General features: G+C 42.6%; 1 protein-coding gene across 1 annotated transcript; it reads left to right on the forward strand.

The window, feature by feature from the left end:
• The first annotated feature begins 9,395 nt into the window (after positions 1 to 9,395).
• Positions 9,396 to 18,578, forward strand: LOC142522846 (agamous-like MADS-box protein AGL11). The gene is made up of 8 exons (XM_075626406.1): positions 9,396 to 9,612; positions 16,839 to 16,920; positions 17,001 to 17,062; positions 17,222 to 17,321; positions 17,550 to 17,591; positions 17,719 to 17,760; positions 18,009 to 18,163; positions 18,284 to 18,578. Exons 3-8 carry the CDS (start codon positions 17,043 to 17,045, stop codon positions 18,285 to 18,287), a joined length of 363 nt encoding a protein of 120 aa, XP_075482521.1. The 5' UTR covers positions 9,396 to 9,612; positions 16,839 to 16,920; positions 17,001 to 17,042; the 3' UTR covers positions 18,288 to 18,578.
• Positions 18,579 to 19,572: the final 994 nt, after the last annotated feature.

Consider the following 19,572-nt stretch of genomic DNA (forward strand, 5'->3'; position numbering starts at 1 on the left):
TCGTAGTGGCCATAACTCGTACTCCGGCCAGATTCGGCGGAAGAGCCACACGATAAGCTAGCGTCCCAACTCTGTCGAGGATCTCAAATGGTCCAATGAATCTCGGACTGAGCTTCCTTTTCTTTCCAAATCGCATGACACCCTTCATAGGTGCTACCTTCACAAAGACATGGTCGCCAACGGCGAACTCTAGATCTCTCCTCCTCTGATCTTCATAACTCTTCTGTCGACTCTGAGCAGTCCTCATCCTATCACGGATCTTGACTACTACCTCGGCAGCCTGCTGAATGATCTCCGGACCCAACTCTGCTCTTTCTCCTACTTCATCCCAATGCAAAGGAGATCTACACTTGCGGCCATACAGTGCTTCATATGGTGCCATACCTATAGACGACTGAAAGCTGTTGTTGTAGGTGAACTCTACTAATGGCAAGTTCGACTCCCAACTCCCAGAGAAATCCATCACACAAGCACGGAGAAGATCCTCCAAGATCTGAATAACTCGCTCTGACTGCCCATCTGTCTGCGGATGGAAAGCTGTGCTAAACAGCAACTTCTTACCCATAGTCGAATGCAAACTCTTCCAAAATGAGGAAGTGAATCTAGGATCTCTGTCAGATACGATAGAAACTGGAATACCATGAAGTTGGACTATCTCCCAGATATAAAACTTTGCATACTGAATCATGGTGAAAGTCGTCTTAATAGGCAAGAAGTGCGCTGATTTGGTAAGACGATCTACAATCACCCAGATAGCATTTGATCCTCTGATTGACTTCGGCAATCCGGTCACAAAGTCCATGGTAACATTCTCCCACTTCCACTCGGGAATAGGAAGAGGCTTGAGCAAATCTGCTGGTCTCTGATGCTCCGCCTTCACTAACTGGCAAGTCAGACACTCGGATACAAATCGTCTGATGTCTTTCTTCATCCTAGGCCACCAATAAAATGACTGCAGATCTCGGTACATCTTCGTACTCCCTGGATGAATAGAGTACGGCGACATGTGGGCCTCTGATAGAATATCTGCTCGGATAGAACCACTGCTGGGAACCCACATCCTGTCTCGGTATCTCACAATACTGTCGCTGACTGAATACAAGATACTGCCCTTGGCCTCATCTCTCTGCTTCCACTTTGCTAACTGCTCATCTGCTGACTGACCACTGCGAATACGGTCAAGAAGAGAGGACTGAATAGTCAAGGCAGATAGACGGGGAAATCTACCTCGAGGGTATGACTCTAGATCAAACCTCTGCATCTCAATCTGAAGAGGTCTCTGAATCGTCAAATGAGCCATCACTGCGACTTTTCTGCTCAATGAATCTGCAACTACATTAGCTTTACCCGGGTGGTAGCTAATGTCACAGCCATAATCCTTCACATACTCCAACCAACTCCTCTGACGCATGTTCAGCTCCTTCTGCGTAAAGAAATACTTGAGGCTCTTGTGGTCGGTAAAGATCTGGCACTTCTCCCCATACAAATAGTGCCTCCAAATCTTCAAGGCAAAAACCATGGCAGCCAACTCTAGATCATGGGTAGGGTAGTTCTTCTCATGAGTTTTCAACTGTCTAGAAGCATATGCTATCACCTTCCCATGCTGCATCAATACTGCGCCCAAACCGAGTTTCGAAGCATCGGTATACAAAACAAAATCTCCGGGCCCAGACGGCATGGCCAAAACTGGTGCTGAAATAAGAGCTTGCTTCAAAGTATCGAAGCTCTTCTGACACTCCTCGCTCCACACAAATTTAGCATTCTTCTTGGTCAATGATGTGAGTGGAACGGCAATAGAGGAGAATCCCTTAATGAACTTCCGATAATATCCTTCTAGCCCAAGAAAACTGCGGATCATTGATGCATTCTACGGCACAACCCAATCTCTGACTACGGCAACTTTCACTGGGTCTACCTCAATACCACTGCTAGAAACAATGTGGCCTAAGAACGCCACCTTCTCTAATCAGAATTCGCACTTATTGAACTTTGCGAATAACTTGTGCTTCTGCAAGATCAGCAGCACTGTGGTCAGAGATTCTGCTGTGATCCTCCTGATTCTTCGTGTAGACGAGAATGTCGTCTATGAATACTATCACAAACTGGTTAAGATATGGCTGAAATACGCGATTCATGAGATCCATGAAGATCGCTGGAGCATTCGTCAGACCGAACGGCATCACAAGGAACTCATAGTGGCCATAACGAGTCCTGAAGGCAGTCTTGGAAACATCAGCATCTCTCACCCTCAATTGGTGATAACCAGAACACAGATCTATCTTGGAGAATATCGAAGCTCCCTGCAACTTGTCAAACAAATCCTCTATCCTCGGAAGTGGGTACTTGTTCGTCACTGTGACCCTGTTCAACTCCCGGTAGTCAATACAAAGCCTCATAGAGTAATTCTTCTTCTTCACAAATAAGACTAGCGCGCCCCATGGTGAAAAACTCGGGCGAATGAACTCCTTGTCAAGAAGTTCCTGAATCTGTTTCTTTAGCTCTGCCATCTCTGTCGGTGCTAGTCGGTACGGTGCTTTGGAGATCGGAACCGTACCTGGCATAAGCTCGATAGAAAACTCCACCTCTCTCTCGGGTGGCATACCAGAGACGTCTTCCGGAAAAACGTCTAGAAAATCTCTAACAATCGGAACATCTGCGGCTGACTGACTGGGTGCCTCGGGGACAGATATAAAAGTTGATAAAAACGCCCGATACCCTCTATGCATGAGCTTCCTAGCCTTGACATAATGAATAATGCGTGGTAAAGGAAAGTACCTGTCTGGCTCGAATAAGAACTGCGTCATCCCAGGCGGTCGAACTAGAACAGATCTCCGCTGGAAGTCGATCAAAACTCTGTTCCGTAATAGCCAGTCCATCCCCAGTATGATGTCAAACTCCGGCATCGGCAACACGATCAGATCCGCATAAACGAGATTGCCATGAAGCTCAAGATCTATGTCTCAGATCACATTGGTAGCTGCCATCTCCTCACCAGAAGACAATACTACTGAATAGGCTACATCTAGCCCAACGGTCTTGACCTTGAGGAAATTAGCAAAGGCCTCCGAAATAAATGAGTGAGTGGCCCCTGAATCTATCAAGGCTTTCCTAGCAGAACCAGATATAAAAATTCTCCCTGGAAGGTTGGAACACCAAGCTGAAGCCAATAATCACAAGAACTAACCTATAGACATGCAAAGGTCAAAGTTCTTCTAACTTAAATTCCCAAAATAATACTGAGTAGAGCATGCAATCCTACTGCACTTCTATTTTCAAAATCTTAACCCAAAACATTAAATCCCAAATATAAACTTTAAGCGTAAAGATACCTGTCATAAGCATGGTCTCCGGGTTCGTCTCCGTAGCATGGAGAGCAAACACTCTTCCTTGGGTAGGCAGATTCCTCTGAGGGCACTGCGGCAGCAAGTGGTCTGGACTACCATACATACACGCTCCGGCATGGCGGCAGTGTGCACTTAGGGCAGACTGGATGCTCAAAAGTCTTCGGGGCTGGGCGTCCCCGCTGCTGCTGCTGCTGTCCTCTGTTTCTAGGCGGGCCGTGGAAAGGCATCTTATTCTGATGCTGCTGCTGAGGAGGAGGAGGGTGGTGTGGTACTGGAATCGGTCGCTTACCCTGGCGATCCCTCTCAATGTCACGCTGGTCCTGCTCTGTAGCTAGAGCTCTGGAGACGGCAAAATCATAAGTAGTAGGGCCAGCCACCCTAACATCACGGCGCAAGATCGGCCGTCGTCCGTCCAGAAAGTGTCTCAACTTTGCTCCAGCATCATTCGCAATTAGGGGCATGAAATGGCAACCCCTCTCAAACTTACGGATACATATTGGTCAAGGCTCTCGATCATCCTTCATGCATTTAATATCAAATATTAACATCAATTTAATTAAACAATTTAATTAATTGATAAATTATATATCTAATAATTTTATCACTAACCACCACAATTATTAAAGAATTTAATAAATTAAATAAACTCTTTTATTTAATTTTCAATTAAATCAATAATAATTGATTTCTTATAAAACTCATTTTTACCATAAATAATTAAAATCATATTCTAATTATTTATTTTACAAGAAAATTATTAATTTTTCAAAATAAAAATTGAACCAATTTTCAAAAATATCAATTTTGCCCAAAAATTTGAAAAATCAGAAAATCGCACCCTAGGCCCAAACAATTCAAGCCCATTATCCAGAACGGTTCCCGAGACGATCCCGATCAGCCGCTCTCGCTGCCCGCCCGCTCCCCGAACGTTTCGGGCAGTGGCAGCAGCCCCAGCGCGCAACATGCGGATGCTCTGCATAGCGAGCGCGCGCATAGCCGCTGCGTGCTGTGCGGATGCTCCGCACAGCACGCGCGGCACTGTGCGCGCCGGGGCGCACAGTGCACTGCCTTGAACAGTTCCGGGCAGCCCAATTTTTTTTTTTGAAAAAATAAATTTTATGGTGCTACAATTTTCTGAAAAAATTTTCTTGTGGTTAGAAATTGATTATTCAATATGATTTAAAATCATACGATTTAGAAAGCCTGGCTCTGATACCACTGTTGGATCTGGGTTTTCTACACGCTCAAACGCAGTGGAAGTTTTAAAAATTTTAGATATTGACATTCAAGATATGTTTTGCTTTGGGCCACTAGTAGAAAAATCGGATTTTACTTCGGCAGGCTTTACTTCGGCAATAATAAATTACGAAGTAATACATTACCAATAACTTCAGTAATAACACAAGCGAAGTAAAATAATATATTTTACTTCGGATGTTTAAAAACACGGGCTTCACTATATTTTTTTATTATATTTTACTTCGGCATATCAATGTTGATGAAGTAAAAAATAAGAAAAATAAGTTCATGCTGAAATAATAAGATGAACCGCGCAGATTAACAAAGGAAACTAAAAATCGTCGCTGATTTAAAAGCCGTCGCTAATAGCGACGGCTTTTTAGAAACCGTCGCTGATTAATATCGATTATATCATATATCCTTCAAAGACGAGCTCATTAGATCGATCCACATTTTCCTTCAAAATTAACCCCAACACCACGCCGTTCCACTCACTGCCGTTTGCTTCGAACCACCAACACCACCGCCGTTCCACTCACCGAGAGGGAAGCAAAACACCACCACCACCACCACCACCGTTCAAAGCACTGAGACGGAAGAAGCGACTGAGATACACAACCGCCGTCCCCTGCGCCTTTGTTTCTTCTCCATTTTGACTGGAACGATATTTCTTTACCTGTGTTAGTCCGGCACCAGTTTCCCGAGGTATGGTATTGATTGGAACGATAATTGGTTAATTTCTTGTTGTCGTACCTCTGTTGAGTTATTTATTGAAAATGGCCACCACCAACCTTATCAGAAGTTTGAAATACATGGTGTTAAGACTTTATAAATCAAGTGTATTCTAATGGACCATTAGATGGAGTAAAATATTTTCCCTTCCATTTTGCATTTTCCACGTTGATTTCTAATTTTCTATACGTATCTGGGAATTGTTTTCTCTAGCAAGAAACAGGTACGTATATGTTCTCCTGCATTGATCTTTTGTTTTCTCGATTTGAGGCATTATGATCTTAGTCGAAAATATGCTACAAATTTTCAAGAATCGTGCAGATTTACTGGCTTGACGGAAAATGGTTTGTTTTTCTTCGGTGTTCTTTTCTTTCCCCTGAATAGTGGGTTGCATGTTTTCTATGCGGCTCACGTGTTGACAGAATTAATGCAAGCGATTGGTAGGTCTTTCGGTACTGTAATTGATATATTGTTGTGTTCAAAGACTCAGTAGTCTATTGTCTTGTATTATCAAGAGCTACTAGTTGAGAAGTCCCTTTCTGTATGACTCAATAGTTTCTGATGAGGTTGGTGGTTGAGATACACACCATTTCTTTGGAGGTGCGTGTTGTTTTCTAAGGCCTTGGTTGTCCGTCTCTGGGTTCTTAATGTTCGGCATTGTCTAAAATATTTGTTGTCCCCTTCTTGTTAGGCATTGTCTAATTTTCGGTTTTTCTAACTTATATGCACTGTGTGTTGAGGACTGGACATGACGGTGTTTGTTAGTCATTGTCCCCGTCGAATATTTTTGTTTTTCTAAGTTATATGCATATGTGTAGTCTTCTTTCGTTTGTTAGTCAATAGGTAGTCTTCTTTTGTTTTTTTTTTTTTGCGCTCAACAAATTAAATTGAAAATGACATTATTAAATGTAATATTTTCAGGTTTAGATCAAATTTATTGTTATATATTTCTGGTATTTTGCTGTATTGAAATGGATAAATCTTGGATTCACTCGGATAGAAGGTCAAAACAGTACGAGGAGGGTGTGGAACTGTTTATCAGAGGTTGTTTAGAGAATCCCCATATTGACCCCAATTTAATTCATTGTCCTTGTTGCAAATGTAAAAATCTTAAAAAAAGACCAGCTAAGTCCATTCGAGAGCATCTTTATTTCCATGGTTATAGTCAAAATTATGTGAATTGGATTTGGCACGGTGAGTCTGCTGAAAGTGACAAAGTAAATTGGAGCACGAACAAGGAGCCAATTGGTAACTATCACGGACACTTTGAAACCACTAATATGTGTGAGGCAGCATATGATAACTATACAGAAAATCCAGAAGCGTTTATGGAATTTTTGGAGGAAGCAGAGAAACCTTTGTATAATGGATGTAAGCATTACACAAAATTGAGTGCAATTGTGAAACTATACAACACCAAAGCAAAGCATGGGATGAGTGACGCTCTATTTTTCGATCTACTAATGGATTTTGGGGATATGCTACCAGATAATCACAACCTGCCAACCAAAATGTATGATGTAAAAAAGACATTGAGTTGTTTGGCGTTGAGTCATGAAAAGATTCATGCTTGTTCCAATGATTGCATTCTTTATAGGAAGCAATATAAAGACTGCGTAAACTGCCCTAAATGTGGCTTGTCACGGTGGAAGCTAACCAAGAAGAACGTTGAGAAGAAAGGTGTTCCTGCAAAGGTGTTGTGGTATTTCCCTCCCATACCAAGATTTAAGCGCATGTTTAAATCTCTACATACCTCGAAAAATTTAACATGGCATGCAGAAACCACAAGAGTTCCCGGTCAGTTACGTCATCAAGCTGATTCGCCATCTTGGAAGTTGGTGGATCATATGTGGCCCGACTTTGAAAGTGAACCAAGAAATCTTCACCTTGCACTTGCAGCTGATGGCATTAATCCTTATAGCAACCTTAGTAGTCGGTACAGTTGCTGGCCAATTATGTTGGTCACCTATAATCTACCTCCAAACATGTGTATGAAGAGAAAATTCATCATGCTAACTATGCTCATTTCAGGGCCTAAACAGCTAGGAAACGATATATATGTCTATCTTGATGTGTTAGTTGAAGATTTGCAACGATTGTGGGATGGAGTTGATGGTGTCTATGATGCTTATCGAAGACAATTTTTCACTCTTAAAGCAGTCTTACTATGGACCATCAATGACTTTCCAGCCTATGGTAACCTTAGTGGATGTACTACACATGGTTATTATGCATGCCCAGTATGCAAAGAAGATACTTGTGCAAAGCATTTGGAAAATGGGAAGAAAATGTCATTTGTTGGTCATAGACGATTCCTACCACGGTTTCATCCATATCGGAGGCAAATGAAAGAGTTCGATGGTATGGAAGAACATGGAGAATCATCTACACCATTATCTGGGGTTGCTTTGTTTGACAAGCTTTCTGACGTAAGGTGTGTTTTCGGAAAGAAGATTATTGTGAAAAGTAAAAAGAGAAAGAATGCAAAGGACAATAATTTGGAAGATAGTAAAGAAGAAAAAGATTTTGGATCAACAGATTTCAGAAAATGTTGGAAGAAGAAATCAATTTTTTTCAATCTTCCTTATTGGAAACACCTGCATGTTAGGCATTGTCTCGATTTGATGCACATAGAGAAAAATGTATTCGAATCTCTCATTAATACTTTGATGAATGTTAAAGGAAAAACCAAGGACAATGTGGCAACTAGGTTGGACATGGTTCAAATGGGAGTTAGGCCTGAATTGGCACCTAAATTTGTTGAAAAAAGAACATATCTTCCTCATGCTGCATGCTCATTCACAAAAAAAAAAAAAAGTTACAAGTTTGTCAGTCGATAATGGATATAAAAGTCCCAGAAGGTTTCTCATCGAACCTGAAAAATCTTGTGTCCTTGTCTGAGTTGAAATTGATTGGCTTGAAATCTCATGATTGTCATGTTCTAATGCAGCATTTCCTGCCAATACTCATACGTGATGCGTTACCAAAACATGTTAGATATGCCATCATAAGATTATGTTTCTTCTTCAAAGATATTTGTTGCAAGGTGATAGATGTAGCCAAGTTAGATAAGCTGCAACCATTGGTTTATCAAGGGTTGCATATTAATTCGATAACTATGTGATAACTATAATAGTGGCATCGCGGGTACTATTTGAGAACTCTTTCTCTAACGTACATCTCATACTCTGGCCAGAGATTCCATGCACTATTATTTCATCAGATCACACAGGATATCCACACCCGTAGGTGAGCGGTGAATCCCAGACTACAATGCACTGGCTCCTATATTTGTCGCAACTGTACCCAACCTCGCCACCTGATGACTCTCCTGGAGCCGATAAACGAGTCAAAGCACAGCCCTAGCATATAGAGCCTCAGTGTTGTCCCGGGTCGTAAGAACTAATGGTGTACAATCATAACCAAAGACTTATCCTCTCGATGAATGATAACCACTTGGAAAGTCCGATGGAGGGTTGTTCGGTATAATCATCATATGACTACCCATCTGCATGTTTGGACATCTCCATGCCCTTATCAAGAAACGTAGTATACAACATCACAGATGCTAGTCTCGAGCTCAAGCGACCTTTATCCCTGTTTTAGGCAGCTGAATCGACTAGGAACGAATTTAGAATATGCAGTGTTTACAAATGAGTTTCTACATCGAATTACGATTTATTTGTATTAAAGCATAATCAAGGACTTTATCTATGTTGTTTGCATGGGTATACAGATAAAGTATATCAAGACCATAAAAAGATAAATTATATTAAAATAAAGATTGTTTATTTCACTTGAGTAAATAAATTCCTTAGCCAACCGTTGGCTTGCAAGGCATCTACTCTAACATTAATACTACCTTCTTCTTGCAGTGGATGCCTACTATATTAATAATCACGCCATACAGATTCTGACAACAGCTAGCTCTTTGGTAATTCACAAAGACAACCAAACCATATGCAGTCTCCCGTATTTGGTGAGAATTCTGCTAATAAATCAATAGCCCACAACACCACGTATGTTACACAACTGGAAAAAGGCCATTTCAGGGTCAATTTCAAGGCCATCTCGCTTTCTATCTCTCTCGGAAATATATGTGTACGCATAGCAAGCTTAAGCCAAAGTCTATGTATAAACAAAGAAAGAAAGAGTATTCAATTAGGGCTGCTCTGCTGCGACGAATGCTATGGTTATTTTTGCTGAAGAGGGTGGTGGTTTAGTTCTTTAATCTTTGGAGAAGTGCATTCAAGTCGATCGCTACCCTGGAAATAGAAATTTTTTCCGAAGAAGCCAGGTTTGTGACGTGAGCATAAAGATCATGCATCTTGGGTGGGTGGGGGATTGATTCTTAATCAATACTTTTTTGTTACTTTTTCTCCTGCCCAGTTTCAGATGCTGTGTTTTTTGCTAATTTGTGGAGTTTGAGTGCACTTTTGCTGACTTTAAAAGGGCCGAAACCGCAGATGCAGTTTTTGTTTTCCTAGCTAGCATGAAAGTTTTTTTCTCTTGCTCAAATTCACAAGAAACAATATTGTTCATGTTCACAAGAAACATTCCATGAAATAATTCTTTTTTTTCAATTTCATAGAGGTTTTAAATTTCTTTGAGTACGGCATAAATATATCAGTGTTTTTTGGTCTCTTCTAAGTAGATGACAATAAGTTTGATGCAATATTTCTGTAAAAATCTGAACTTTCAGCTGAAAATATGTAATTTTTTCAGCTGATTATTTCGCGCTTGTGTATATATATGCCTTACTTAACCCCATTCAAGCTTTTTTGCATTTTCTCTCTTTTATTTTTGAGGATCATCCTGCTTTTCTGAAGAAACCCTTCGCTTACAAATTTTTTTATCCTCGCAACAACTGGGAATTAATTTAAATTTAATGTAATAATATAATTTGTTAAAATATAAGTTTGTATTAAACATACGAACACCTTATGTTTTTTTAACCCTCTAGCCTTCTGTCTTCCAGCGACAGGGATAGGCAAAACATATCATCCATCATTACAAGTAACGAATTTTGGTAGCAGAGAAAAAATTTTGTTTTGAGTTGAATAATGATGAGCAGGATTGGATTAACAAAATTAAAAATGGGAAGAGGAAAGATCGAAATAAAGAGAATCGAGAACAACACGAATCGACAGGTGACCTTCTGCACTCAAGAAGGTAACCAAGTGAATGGACGTCGGAGGGGTGTCCGGCGTGATCACTCCGATACTTAAGTCAGTGAATGATTCAAGCCAAGAACCAATGTAACCAAGTGATCATTGTGATATTAGTGTGAATGAATCTAAATGTAAAGAAAGAACCTGATATTTATAGTAGGAGAAGTAATGATGAACGCGTTCTCCGTGCTACCAACTAATTATAGTAGAACGGTTGAGCACACCCTATATTCTGACATGTCAACTCTCTTACTGGTCACATCCAGCCCATCTGATTTTCTCAAATCGGCATGGTGTCAGAGATGGGACAGTCGCCCACATCCTATTCTGCTAGTATACTCGAGTGCGATGCTCATATCGAGGTGGTCTAGTAGAAAAATTCCGGGAGCTTGCACTAGAGCCCGGGCTTCTGGTTGCCCAGAGAGTTGAGCCTGAGCTTGCACCTGCCCGGTCTTCAGAAGAATCCATCATGCATAATGACTCTGATTTGGGAATCCATTTGTTATCTCGGGAAATCCATGACCCGGGCTCTTATGAGGGTATCATCACACATCCCTTAAATAGTCGGGCTAGAGTCATACTCGCTGTCCCGATCTGTCATGCTTGGATTCCCAAAGAGATAATCAATCTTGTTCTATAAAAGTATCGGGGGCTTCATGTCTCCCAGAAATGGAATGAAATACCGGAGTCTCGTTGTCTTACGGACTTGAGATAAGATACCGGGGCCTCGGGCCTCCCGGTATTTGCATTAAATAACGGAGCCTCATATCTTCCGGACTTTAAAATAGATTGTCGGGGCCTCAAATCTCCCGGACTTAGGAATGGTCGAGGTGCGGAGCCCCGAGCCAGATTTGAGAACCCTGGGCTTATAAATAACCAAGGTGAGGAGCAATGGGCCGGGGAGCATGTCCCGGGACTTGGGAATGGTCGAGGTGCGGAGCCCCGAGCCAGGTTTGAAAATTCTGGTCTTATAAATAACCAAGGTACGGAGCCTTGGGCCGGGGAGCATGTCCCGGGACTTGGGAATGGTCAAGGTGCCGAGCCCCAAGCCAGGTTTGAGAACCCTGGGCTTATAAATAACCAAGGTGTTGAGCCTTGGGCCGGGGAGCATGTCCCGGGACTTGGAAATGGTCGAGCTGCGGAGCCCCGAGCCAGGTTTGAGAACCCTGGGCTTATAAATAGCCAAGGTGCGGAGCCTTGGGTAGGGGAGCATGTCCCGGGACTTGGGAATAGTCGAGGTGCGGAGCCCCGAGCTAGGTTTGAGAACCCTGCGCTTATAAATAACTAAGGTGCGGAGCCTTGGGCCGGGGAGAATGTCCCGGGACTTGGGAATGGTCGAGGTGCGGAGCCCCGAGCCAGGTTTGAGAACCCTGGGCTTATAAATAACCAAGGTGCGGAGCCTTGGGCCGGGGAGCATGTCCCGGGACTTAACAGATGGCCGAGGTATGGGTCCCCTGGCCAGGGTACGGAGCCCTAGACTTAATGAGCAACCAGGGTACGGAGCCCTGGGTCTTGGATGAGTCAAGGTGCGGAGCCCCGAGCCAGGGTACAGGATCCCTGGACTTAGCAGATGGCCGAGGTACGGGTCTCCGGGCCATGGTACGGAGCCCTGGACTTAATGAGCAAACAGGGTACGGAGCCCTGGGCTTGGAGTTGTCGAGGTACGGAGCCCTGAGCCAAGGTACGGAGCCCTGGACTTTGGATAATAACCGGGGTCTCGTCTCCCTCGGACTTTCAAGAATAAGATGCCGGGGCCATATACCTCCCGGGCTTAAGAGAATGTGCCGGGGCCTCGTACCTCCCGGACTTTAAGGAATGTGCCGTGGCCTCGTACCTCCCGGACTTACAAGATTAAGATGCCGGGGCCTCATACCTCCCGGGCTTAAGAGAATGTGCCGGGGCCTCATATCTCCCGGACTTAAGATAATGCGCCGGGGCCTCCTACCTTCCGGACTTTAAAGAATGTGCCGGGGTCTCATACCTCCCGGGCTTAAGAGAATGTGCCGGGGCCTCATATCTCCCGGACTTAAGATAATGCGCCAAAGCCTTGTACCTCACAGACTTTCAAGAATAAGATGCCGGGGCCTCATACCTCCCGGGCTTAAGAGAATGTGCCGGGGCCTCATATCTCCCGGACTTAAGATAATGCGCTAGGACCTCGTACCTCCCGGACTTTAAAGAATGTGCCGGGGCCTCATACCTCCCGGGCTTACAAGATTTTACTTCTCCTGCTATATTAGTTTATTACAAACCAAATCGCTAACCTGGAAATATTGAATCCGAATTCATTTTTCGTAGAGTGAAGCTTCTCTAGTTGAGCTAAATTAGACGACTAATATAGTTGTATGTTAATGAGTGCATATCAAATGCTCTTCATGCCAATCCGGGATAGCTGCTGAGCTTTGAGATCATATAAAATCCATAGACGCCAACAATGATGTGATCACGCTGAAATGGATGAGCCGGATAAGGAGATCCAACGGTCAAATCAACAATTTATAGTGTTTGGGAATTTTGAGTGAGGATGATGGCTAGGATAACACCTGCAAACGATGAAAAGAACTCGTGAATGGGCGCCAGAGGGGTGTCCGGCGTGGCCACTCCGATTCTAAAGTCAGCAGGTTTTTCAGGCAAACACGAACAATATTTGAGAGAAAATACGTGTAATGCTTGAGAGTTGAAAGATTTCAGAATATAGGGTGTGCTCAGCCGTCCTACTATAATTAGTAGGTAGCACGGAGAACGAGGTCATCATTACTTCTCCTACTATAAATATCAGGTTGTCTCTTTACATTTAGATTCATTCACACCAATATCACAACCATCACTTGGTTACATTGGTTTTTGGCTTGAATCATTCACTGACTTAAGCATCGGAGTGGTCACGCCGGACACCCCTCCGGCGCCCATTCACTTGGTTACCTTCTTGAGTGCAAGAAATCCTCTCCGTCCGGGAAAGAATCTTCTGGTTCTGATATCTACATTGCTATTATTTCCTTCATCATTTTGATAGCAGATCCGGCGGAGCACCCGACCCTGCTCTTCCATTTCACCCGGATCGCATCATTGGCGCCGTTTGTGGGAACTTGAGCTCAAGACGTAGATATGGTTTCCATTCAAAAATAAGCCCAACTCTGCTTGGCAAACATACAAGTCCGACCAGCTCGGCACTCAGATCTTATATGTTGATTTTATATGAGCTCAAAGCTCAGCAGCTATCCCAGATTGGCATGAAGAGCATTTGATATGCACTCATTAGCATACAGCTATATTAGTCGTATAATTTAGCTCAACTAGAGAAGTTTCACTCTATGAAAAATGAATTCAGATTCAATATTTCCAGGTTAGCGATTTGGTTTGTAATAAACTAATATAGCAGGAGAAGCAAAATCTTGTAAGCCCGGGAGGTATGAGGCCCCGGCACATTCTTTAAAGTCCGGGAGGTACGAGGCCCCGACGCATTATCTTAAGTCCGGGAGATATGAGGCCCCGGCACATTCTCTTAAGCCCGGGAGGTATGAGGCACCGGCATCTTATTCTTGAAAGTCCGGGAGGTACGAGGCACCGGCGCATTATCTTAAGTCCGGTATATATGAGGCCCCGACACGCTCTTAAGCCCGGGAGGTATGAAACCCCGGCACATTCTTTAAAGTCCGGGAGGTATGAGGCCCCGGTGCATTATCTTAAGTCCGGGAGATATGAGGCCCCGGCACATTCTCTTAAGCCCGGGAGGTAGGAGGCCCCGGCATCTTAATCTTGTAAGTCCGGGAGGTACGAGGCCCCGCAGATTCTTTAAAGTCCGAGAGGTACGAGGCCCCGGCACATTCTCTTAAGCCCGTGAGGTATGAGACCCTGCCACATTCTCTTAAGCCCGGAAGGTACGAGGCCCCGGCATCTTATTCTTGAAAGTCCGGGAGAGACGAGGCCCCAGTTTTTATCTAAAGTCCAGGACTCCGTACCCTGGCTCAGGGCTCCGCACCTCGAACACTCCAAGACCCAAGGCTCCATACCCTGGTTGCTCATTAAGTCCAGGGCTCCGTATCCTGGCCCGTGGACCCGTACCTCGGCCATCTGCTAAGTCCAGGGATCTGTACCCTGGCTCGGGGCTCCGCACCTCGACTACTCCAAGACCCAGGGCTTCGTACTTTGGTTGCTCATTAAGTCCAGGGCTCCGTACCCTGGCCCGGGGACCCGTACCTCGGCCATCTGTTATGTCCCGGGACATGCTCCCCAGCTTAAGGCTCCGAACCTTGGTTATTTATAAGCCCAGGGTTCTCAAACCTGGTTCGGGGCTCCGCACCTCGACCATTCCCAAGTCCCGGGACATGCTCCCCGGCCTAAGGCTCCGCACCTTGGTTATTTATAAGCCCAGGGTTCTCAAACCTGCTCGAGGCTCCGCAACTCAACCATTCCCAAGTCCCGGGACATGCTCCCCGGCCCAAGGCTCCGCACCTTGGTTATTTATAAGCTTAGGGTTCTAAAATCTGGCTCGGGGCTCCGCATCTCGACCATTCCCTAGTCCCGGGACATGCTCCCTGGCCCAAGGCTCCGTTCCTTGGTTATTTATAAGCCCAGGGTTCTCAAACCTAGCTCGGGGCTCCACACCTCGACCACTTCCAAGTCCTGGGACATGCTCCCCAGCCCAAGGCTCCGCACCTTGGTTATTTATAAGGCCAGGGTTTTCAAACCTGGCTCGGGGCTCCGCACCTCGACCATTCCCAAGTCCCGGGACATGTTCCCCGGCCCAATGCTCCTCACCTTGGTTATTTATAAGCCCAGGGTTCTCAAACCTGGCTCGAGGCTCCGCACCTCGACCATTCCTAAGTCCGGGAGATATGAGGCCCTTGCAATCTATTTTAAAGCCCGGGAGACTTGAGGTCTCGGCATCTTATACTTAAGTTCGGGAGATATGAGGCCCCGTTATCTTATGCAAACACCGGGAGGCACGAGTCCCCGACATCTTATCTCAAGTTCATAAGACAACGAGACTCCGGTATTTCCTCCCATTTTTGGGAGACATGAAGCCCCCGATGCTTTTATAGAACAAGATTGATTATCTCTTTGGGAATCCAAGCATGACTGATCGGGACAGCGAGTATGAATCTAGCCCGACTATTTAAGGGATGTGTGATGATACCCTAATAAGAGCCCGGGTCATGGATTTCCCGAGATAACAAATGGATTCCCAAATCAGAGTCATTATACATGATGGATTCTTCTGAAGACCGGGCAGGTGCAAGCTCAGGCTCAACTCTCCGGGCAACCAGAAGCCCGGGCTCTCGTGCAAGCTCCAGGAAAGTTTTCTACTAGAGCACCTCGATATGAGCACCGTACTCGAGTATACTAGCAGAATAGGATGTGGGCGACTGTCCCATCTCTGACACCATGTCGATGAGTTGAGAAAATCAGATGGTCTGGATATGAAAAGTATGAGATTTGACATGTCAGAATATAGGGTGCGCTCAGCCGTCCTACTATAATTAGTAGGTAGCACGGAGAACGAGGTCATCATTGCTTCTTCTACTATAAATATCAGGTTCTCTCTTTACATTTAGATTCATTCACACCAATATCACAAACATCACTTGGTTACATTGGTTCTTGGCTTGAATAATTCACTGACTTAAGCATCGGAGTGGTCACGCCGGACACCCCTCCGGCGCCCATTCACTTGGTTACCTTCTTGAGTGCAGGAAATCCTCTCCGCCCGGGAAAGAAGCTTCTGGTTCAGATATCTACACTGCTCTTATTTCCTTCATCATTTTGATAGCAGATCCGGCGGAGCACCTGACCCTGCTCTTCCATTTCACCCGGATTGCATCATTTCCATTTTCAGCTTTATGAAGCTCCCCAAAAACAAGTTCACGTTTTCAAAAACTGAACAAGTCCAGCACCGACAAATTTAAGACTGAGGAAAATGAAATCTCAGAAAGGACGGAGTAGGACCAGTTCCAAAGCTAATGATTTTTATTGAAAAAAAAATAAGGGTTAGAATTCGTTTACAAAGTTGAGTTAATGATTTATGATTGTATATGATCGAGTTTTTTAATCTTTAAGACCTGAATCAAACGTAAAATCATTGATTTCATATCTGATTAACAGTTTTCTGGCATTTTGTTCCAATTTTACATTATGGTTTAACCTGAATTTCGTCTTTTATGGCATTTAGGATATGAATAGATTTTACATTTTAGTATTACCCGGATCTTGGTCGATGGCCAGTATTGTTCTTAACTGTAGCAGCTAATCAAGGTTTCTATGTATTTTGCACCACAAATACACGAGGGGATTCCAAAACTTAATTGCAATCATAGAAAAAAGTTTCAAAGCTTCTGTATATATTCTCATGCAGCACTAGGGACACAATTGAGAGGTTTAAAAAGGCCACCGCTGACACTTCAAATGTATACACCACTCAAGAGATCAATGCTCAAGTAAGCATTCCAATTCCATGATTAAGTCACAGATTTCAAGAACACGATTAATTCTCAATCTTTTGCTATTCCTTGTATAGTTTTACCAACAAGAATCCAAGAAACTGCGCCAGCAAATACAGATGATCCAAAACTCCAACAGGTATATTAAACAAAATGAAAGAACCTTAATCATGAGCTGGCCTAACTTACATAAAGATCAAAACCATGCAAATGCAAGGAAGTAAAATCATCCATCGGAAGAAATAGTGGTATCTTTTAACTCATGTGAAAACTTAATGTTTCTTTTGGTTTTTCACAGGCATATTATGGGCGAAGGATTGGTCTCTTTAAATGTGAAGGAGATGAAGCAGCTGGAAACTAGGCTTGAGCGAAGCATCACAAGAATCAGAGCAAAGAAGGTACATAACCACATCCAGAAAGATAACTTGCAAGCAAATTTAAACATAATGCTAAAAATTAGTTAGTGATTTTCAATGACAAAAAGATTATATCATAATGCTAAAAATTATTGAATGACATGACGGCATGAATTCTTTAAGACAATACCTCACTAGAACAGTTTCCTACGCCACATACCTCGACGCATTTTCCTATCAAGTTTTGATGTTACTGTCCCATTTGAACAGCATGAACTGATACTTGCTGAAACTGAGAGCTTGCAGAAAAGGGTAATTTCTCAATCTAAGATCAAGACTATGATAGCTTGTCTAGCAGCTTCGCATGATTTTTTCCTTCTAATTTTTTTGGTCTATGATGACCAATAAATTTTTTCCTTGTGGAACCTGCCTATGATAGGAAATTCAGATCGAGCAAGAAAATACCTGGTTGAGAGCAAAGGTGAGCTCTCTTAACAAATAATGGAAATTTCTAATGAATCTCCATGAGCTTATGACATATTAAAAACTTCCGTTTGGATCCAAGTAGAATAAATGCATGGTATGAAATTTAACAAATTTTCATAATAAATAGTTGAATTTGTCAACATGATTCATATGAACAAATGCCATCACCTAAAGAAACTAGTGATTAGTTTAATGATGATGAATGAACGCTTCAGTAAACTGCAAGATGCTCATAACTATCAGATAGCAGAAAATGATAGGCTTCAGCAACTAAGTATGATGCCTTCTGGACAAGACTATGCAATCCAGGAATATCTTTCCTGCAACGTGCTGCAAATGAATATGATGGAGAATATGCCTGCCTACCCAGTTTCTGACAAGAAAACTCTTCATCTTGGGTACTCCTATCTTCGTTCTACTTTTTTGATGAAATTTAGTCCCAATTCAATACGTTATGTGTCTGCCTCTACTATTCAGGGTGTGATATTTTCTAACCTCCATTACACTTGGTATTGCAGGTAGTTGAATCCACTGAGGATTATTCTGAGTTGGTGTTGCTAAATAATAGTCATCAGAAGTATTTGCATTTCCTAGCATTTAATGGACCATTTTAATTACCATATTAAATGGATAAGGCCAACCTTATAATTAAATGCGACATCTCAATTCATCACATACAAGTTCAAAAGCAAGTAACTTTACAAAGACATAAAAGCCGAACGTACGCTTATAAACAGATACAAGGAGAGTAGGAGTTTGACAAGAAAGTCAAAGTTTTTGAACCTTCACATAATAAAATTATGTTAGAGTAGGTGTCCGACAAGCTAACTTGTGGCTTGGGCTTTATTGACTCTAATGTAAAACAATCTTTATTTTAATAATATTTTACGATTTTATTCGATTATAACATTATAATTTATCTGTATACCCATGCAAGCTGCATAGATAAAGTCCTTGAATATACAATAGGTACCATGAGGTCTGCATCTCAACGTAAGATCACGAAACTCATTAGGAAGCGTACCGTATATTATAAACAGGTTCCTAGTCGATTCAGCCGCCTAAAACAAGGATAAAGGTCGCTCGAGGTCGAGACTAGCATCTGTAGTGTAAACGCCATGTTTCATTGGCAAGGGCATGGAGATGTTCATTCACACAGATGGGTGATCATAGGGATGTAATCGAGTCGAGCCGAGCCGAACTCTTGAATGTTTGAGTTTGGTTCGTTATAATCGAGCCGAGCTCGAGCTTTATTTATCGAATATATGCATGGCTCACGAGCTTATCCAAGCCTTTATCGAGCTTAAACAAGCTTAATAAATATGAATTATACATTTAAATTTTTATTAAATTAATTAAAAAGTAAATTATATATTTAAAGAAAAATATATTATTCTTATTAAAATTTGTATAACGCTTATATAATAGATTTTTCTATATATTTCATAAATAATATGTAAAATCAATAAATCAAATATCAAAACTATTATTTTTCATCTAAAAGATTACTCATGAATTTACCAACGAATATGTTCATGAGCTAATGAGCCGAATACTGTAAAGCTTGAGTTTGGTTTGTTTATCTTAACGAGCCTCATTAAACGAGCTCAAACGAGCTTTTATCGAATCGAGCTTCGAATATGTAGTGCCCAAATTCAGTACACGTATAACTCATGCATTTATTTAATTATTAAAGCATTTATTTAATTTTAAAACGAGTCCTAGTAGTGCATGAATTATTTAAATGCATTATTTTAAATTCATTATGTTTATGCGATGCACGTTAAAATGTTTTTCGAGTTTCATG

This window comes from Primulina tabacum, chromosome 13 (genome assembly GCF_025594145.1).
Source record: "Primulina tabacum isolate GXHZ01 chromosome 13, ASM2559414v2, whole genome shotgun sequence".
NCBI classification, from domain to species: Eukaryota; Viridiplantae; Streptophyta; class Magnoliopsida; order Lamiales; family Gesneriaceae; genus Primulina; species Primulina tabacum.

What these genes read in the sequence shown, in the direction of transcription:
- LOC142522846 (XM_075626406.1), top strand. Translation starts at nt 17,043, where the DNA reads ATGATCCAAAACTCCAACAG. An exon ending in CAAGAATCAGAGCAAAGAAG is followed by an intron (nt 17,322 to 17,549) that starts GTACATAACCAC and finishes CCATTTGAACAG; the next exon opens with CATGAACTGATACTTGCTGA. An exon ending in ATACCTGGTTGAGAGCAAAG is followed by an intron (nt 17,761 to 18,008) that starts GTGAGCTCTCTT and finishes CATAACTATCAG; the next exon opens with ATAGCAGAAAATGATAGGCT.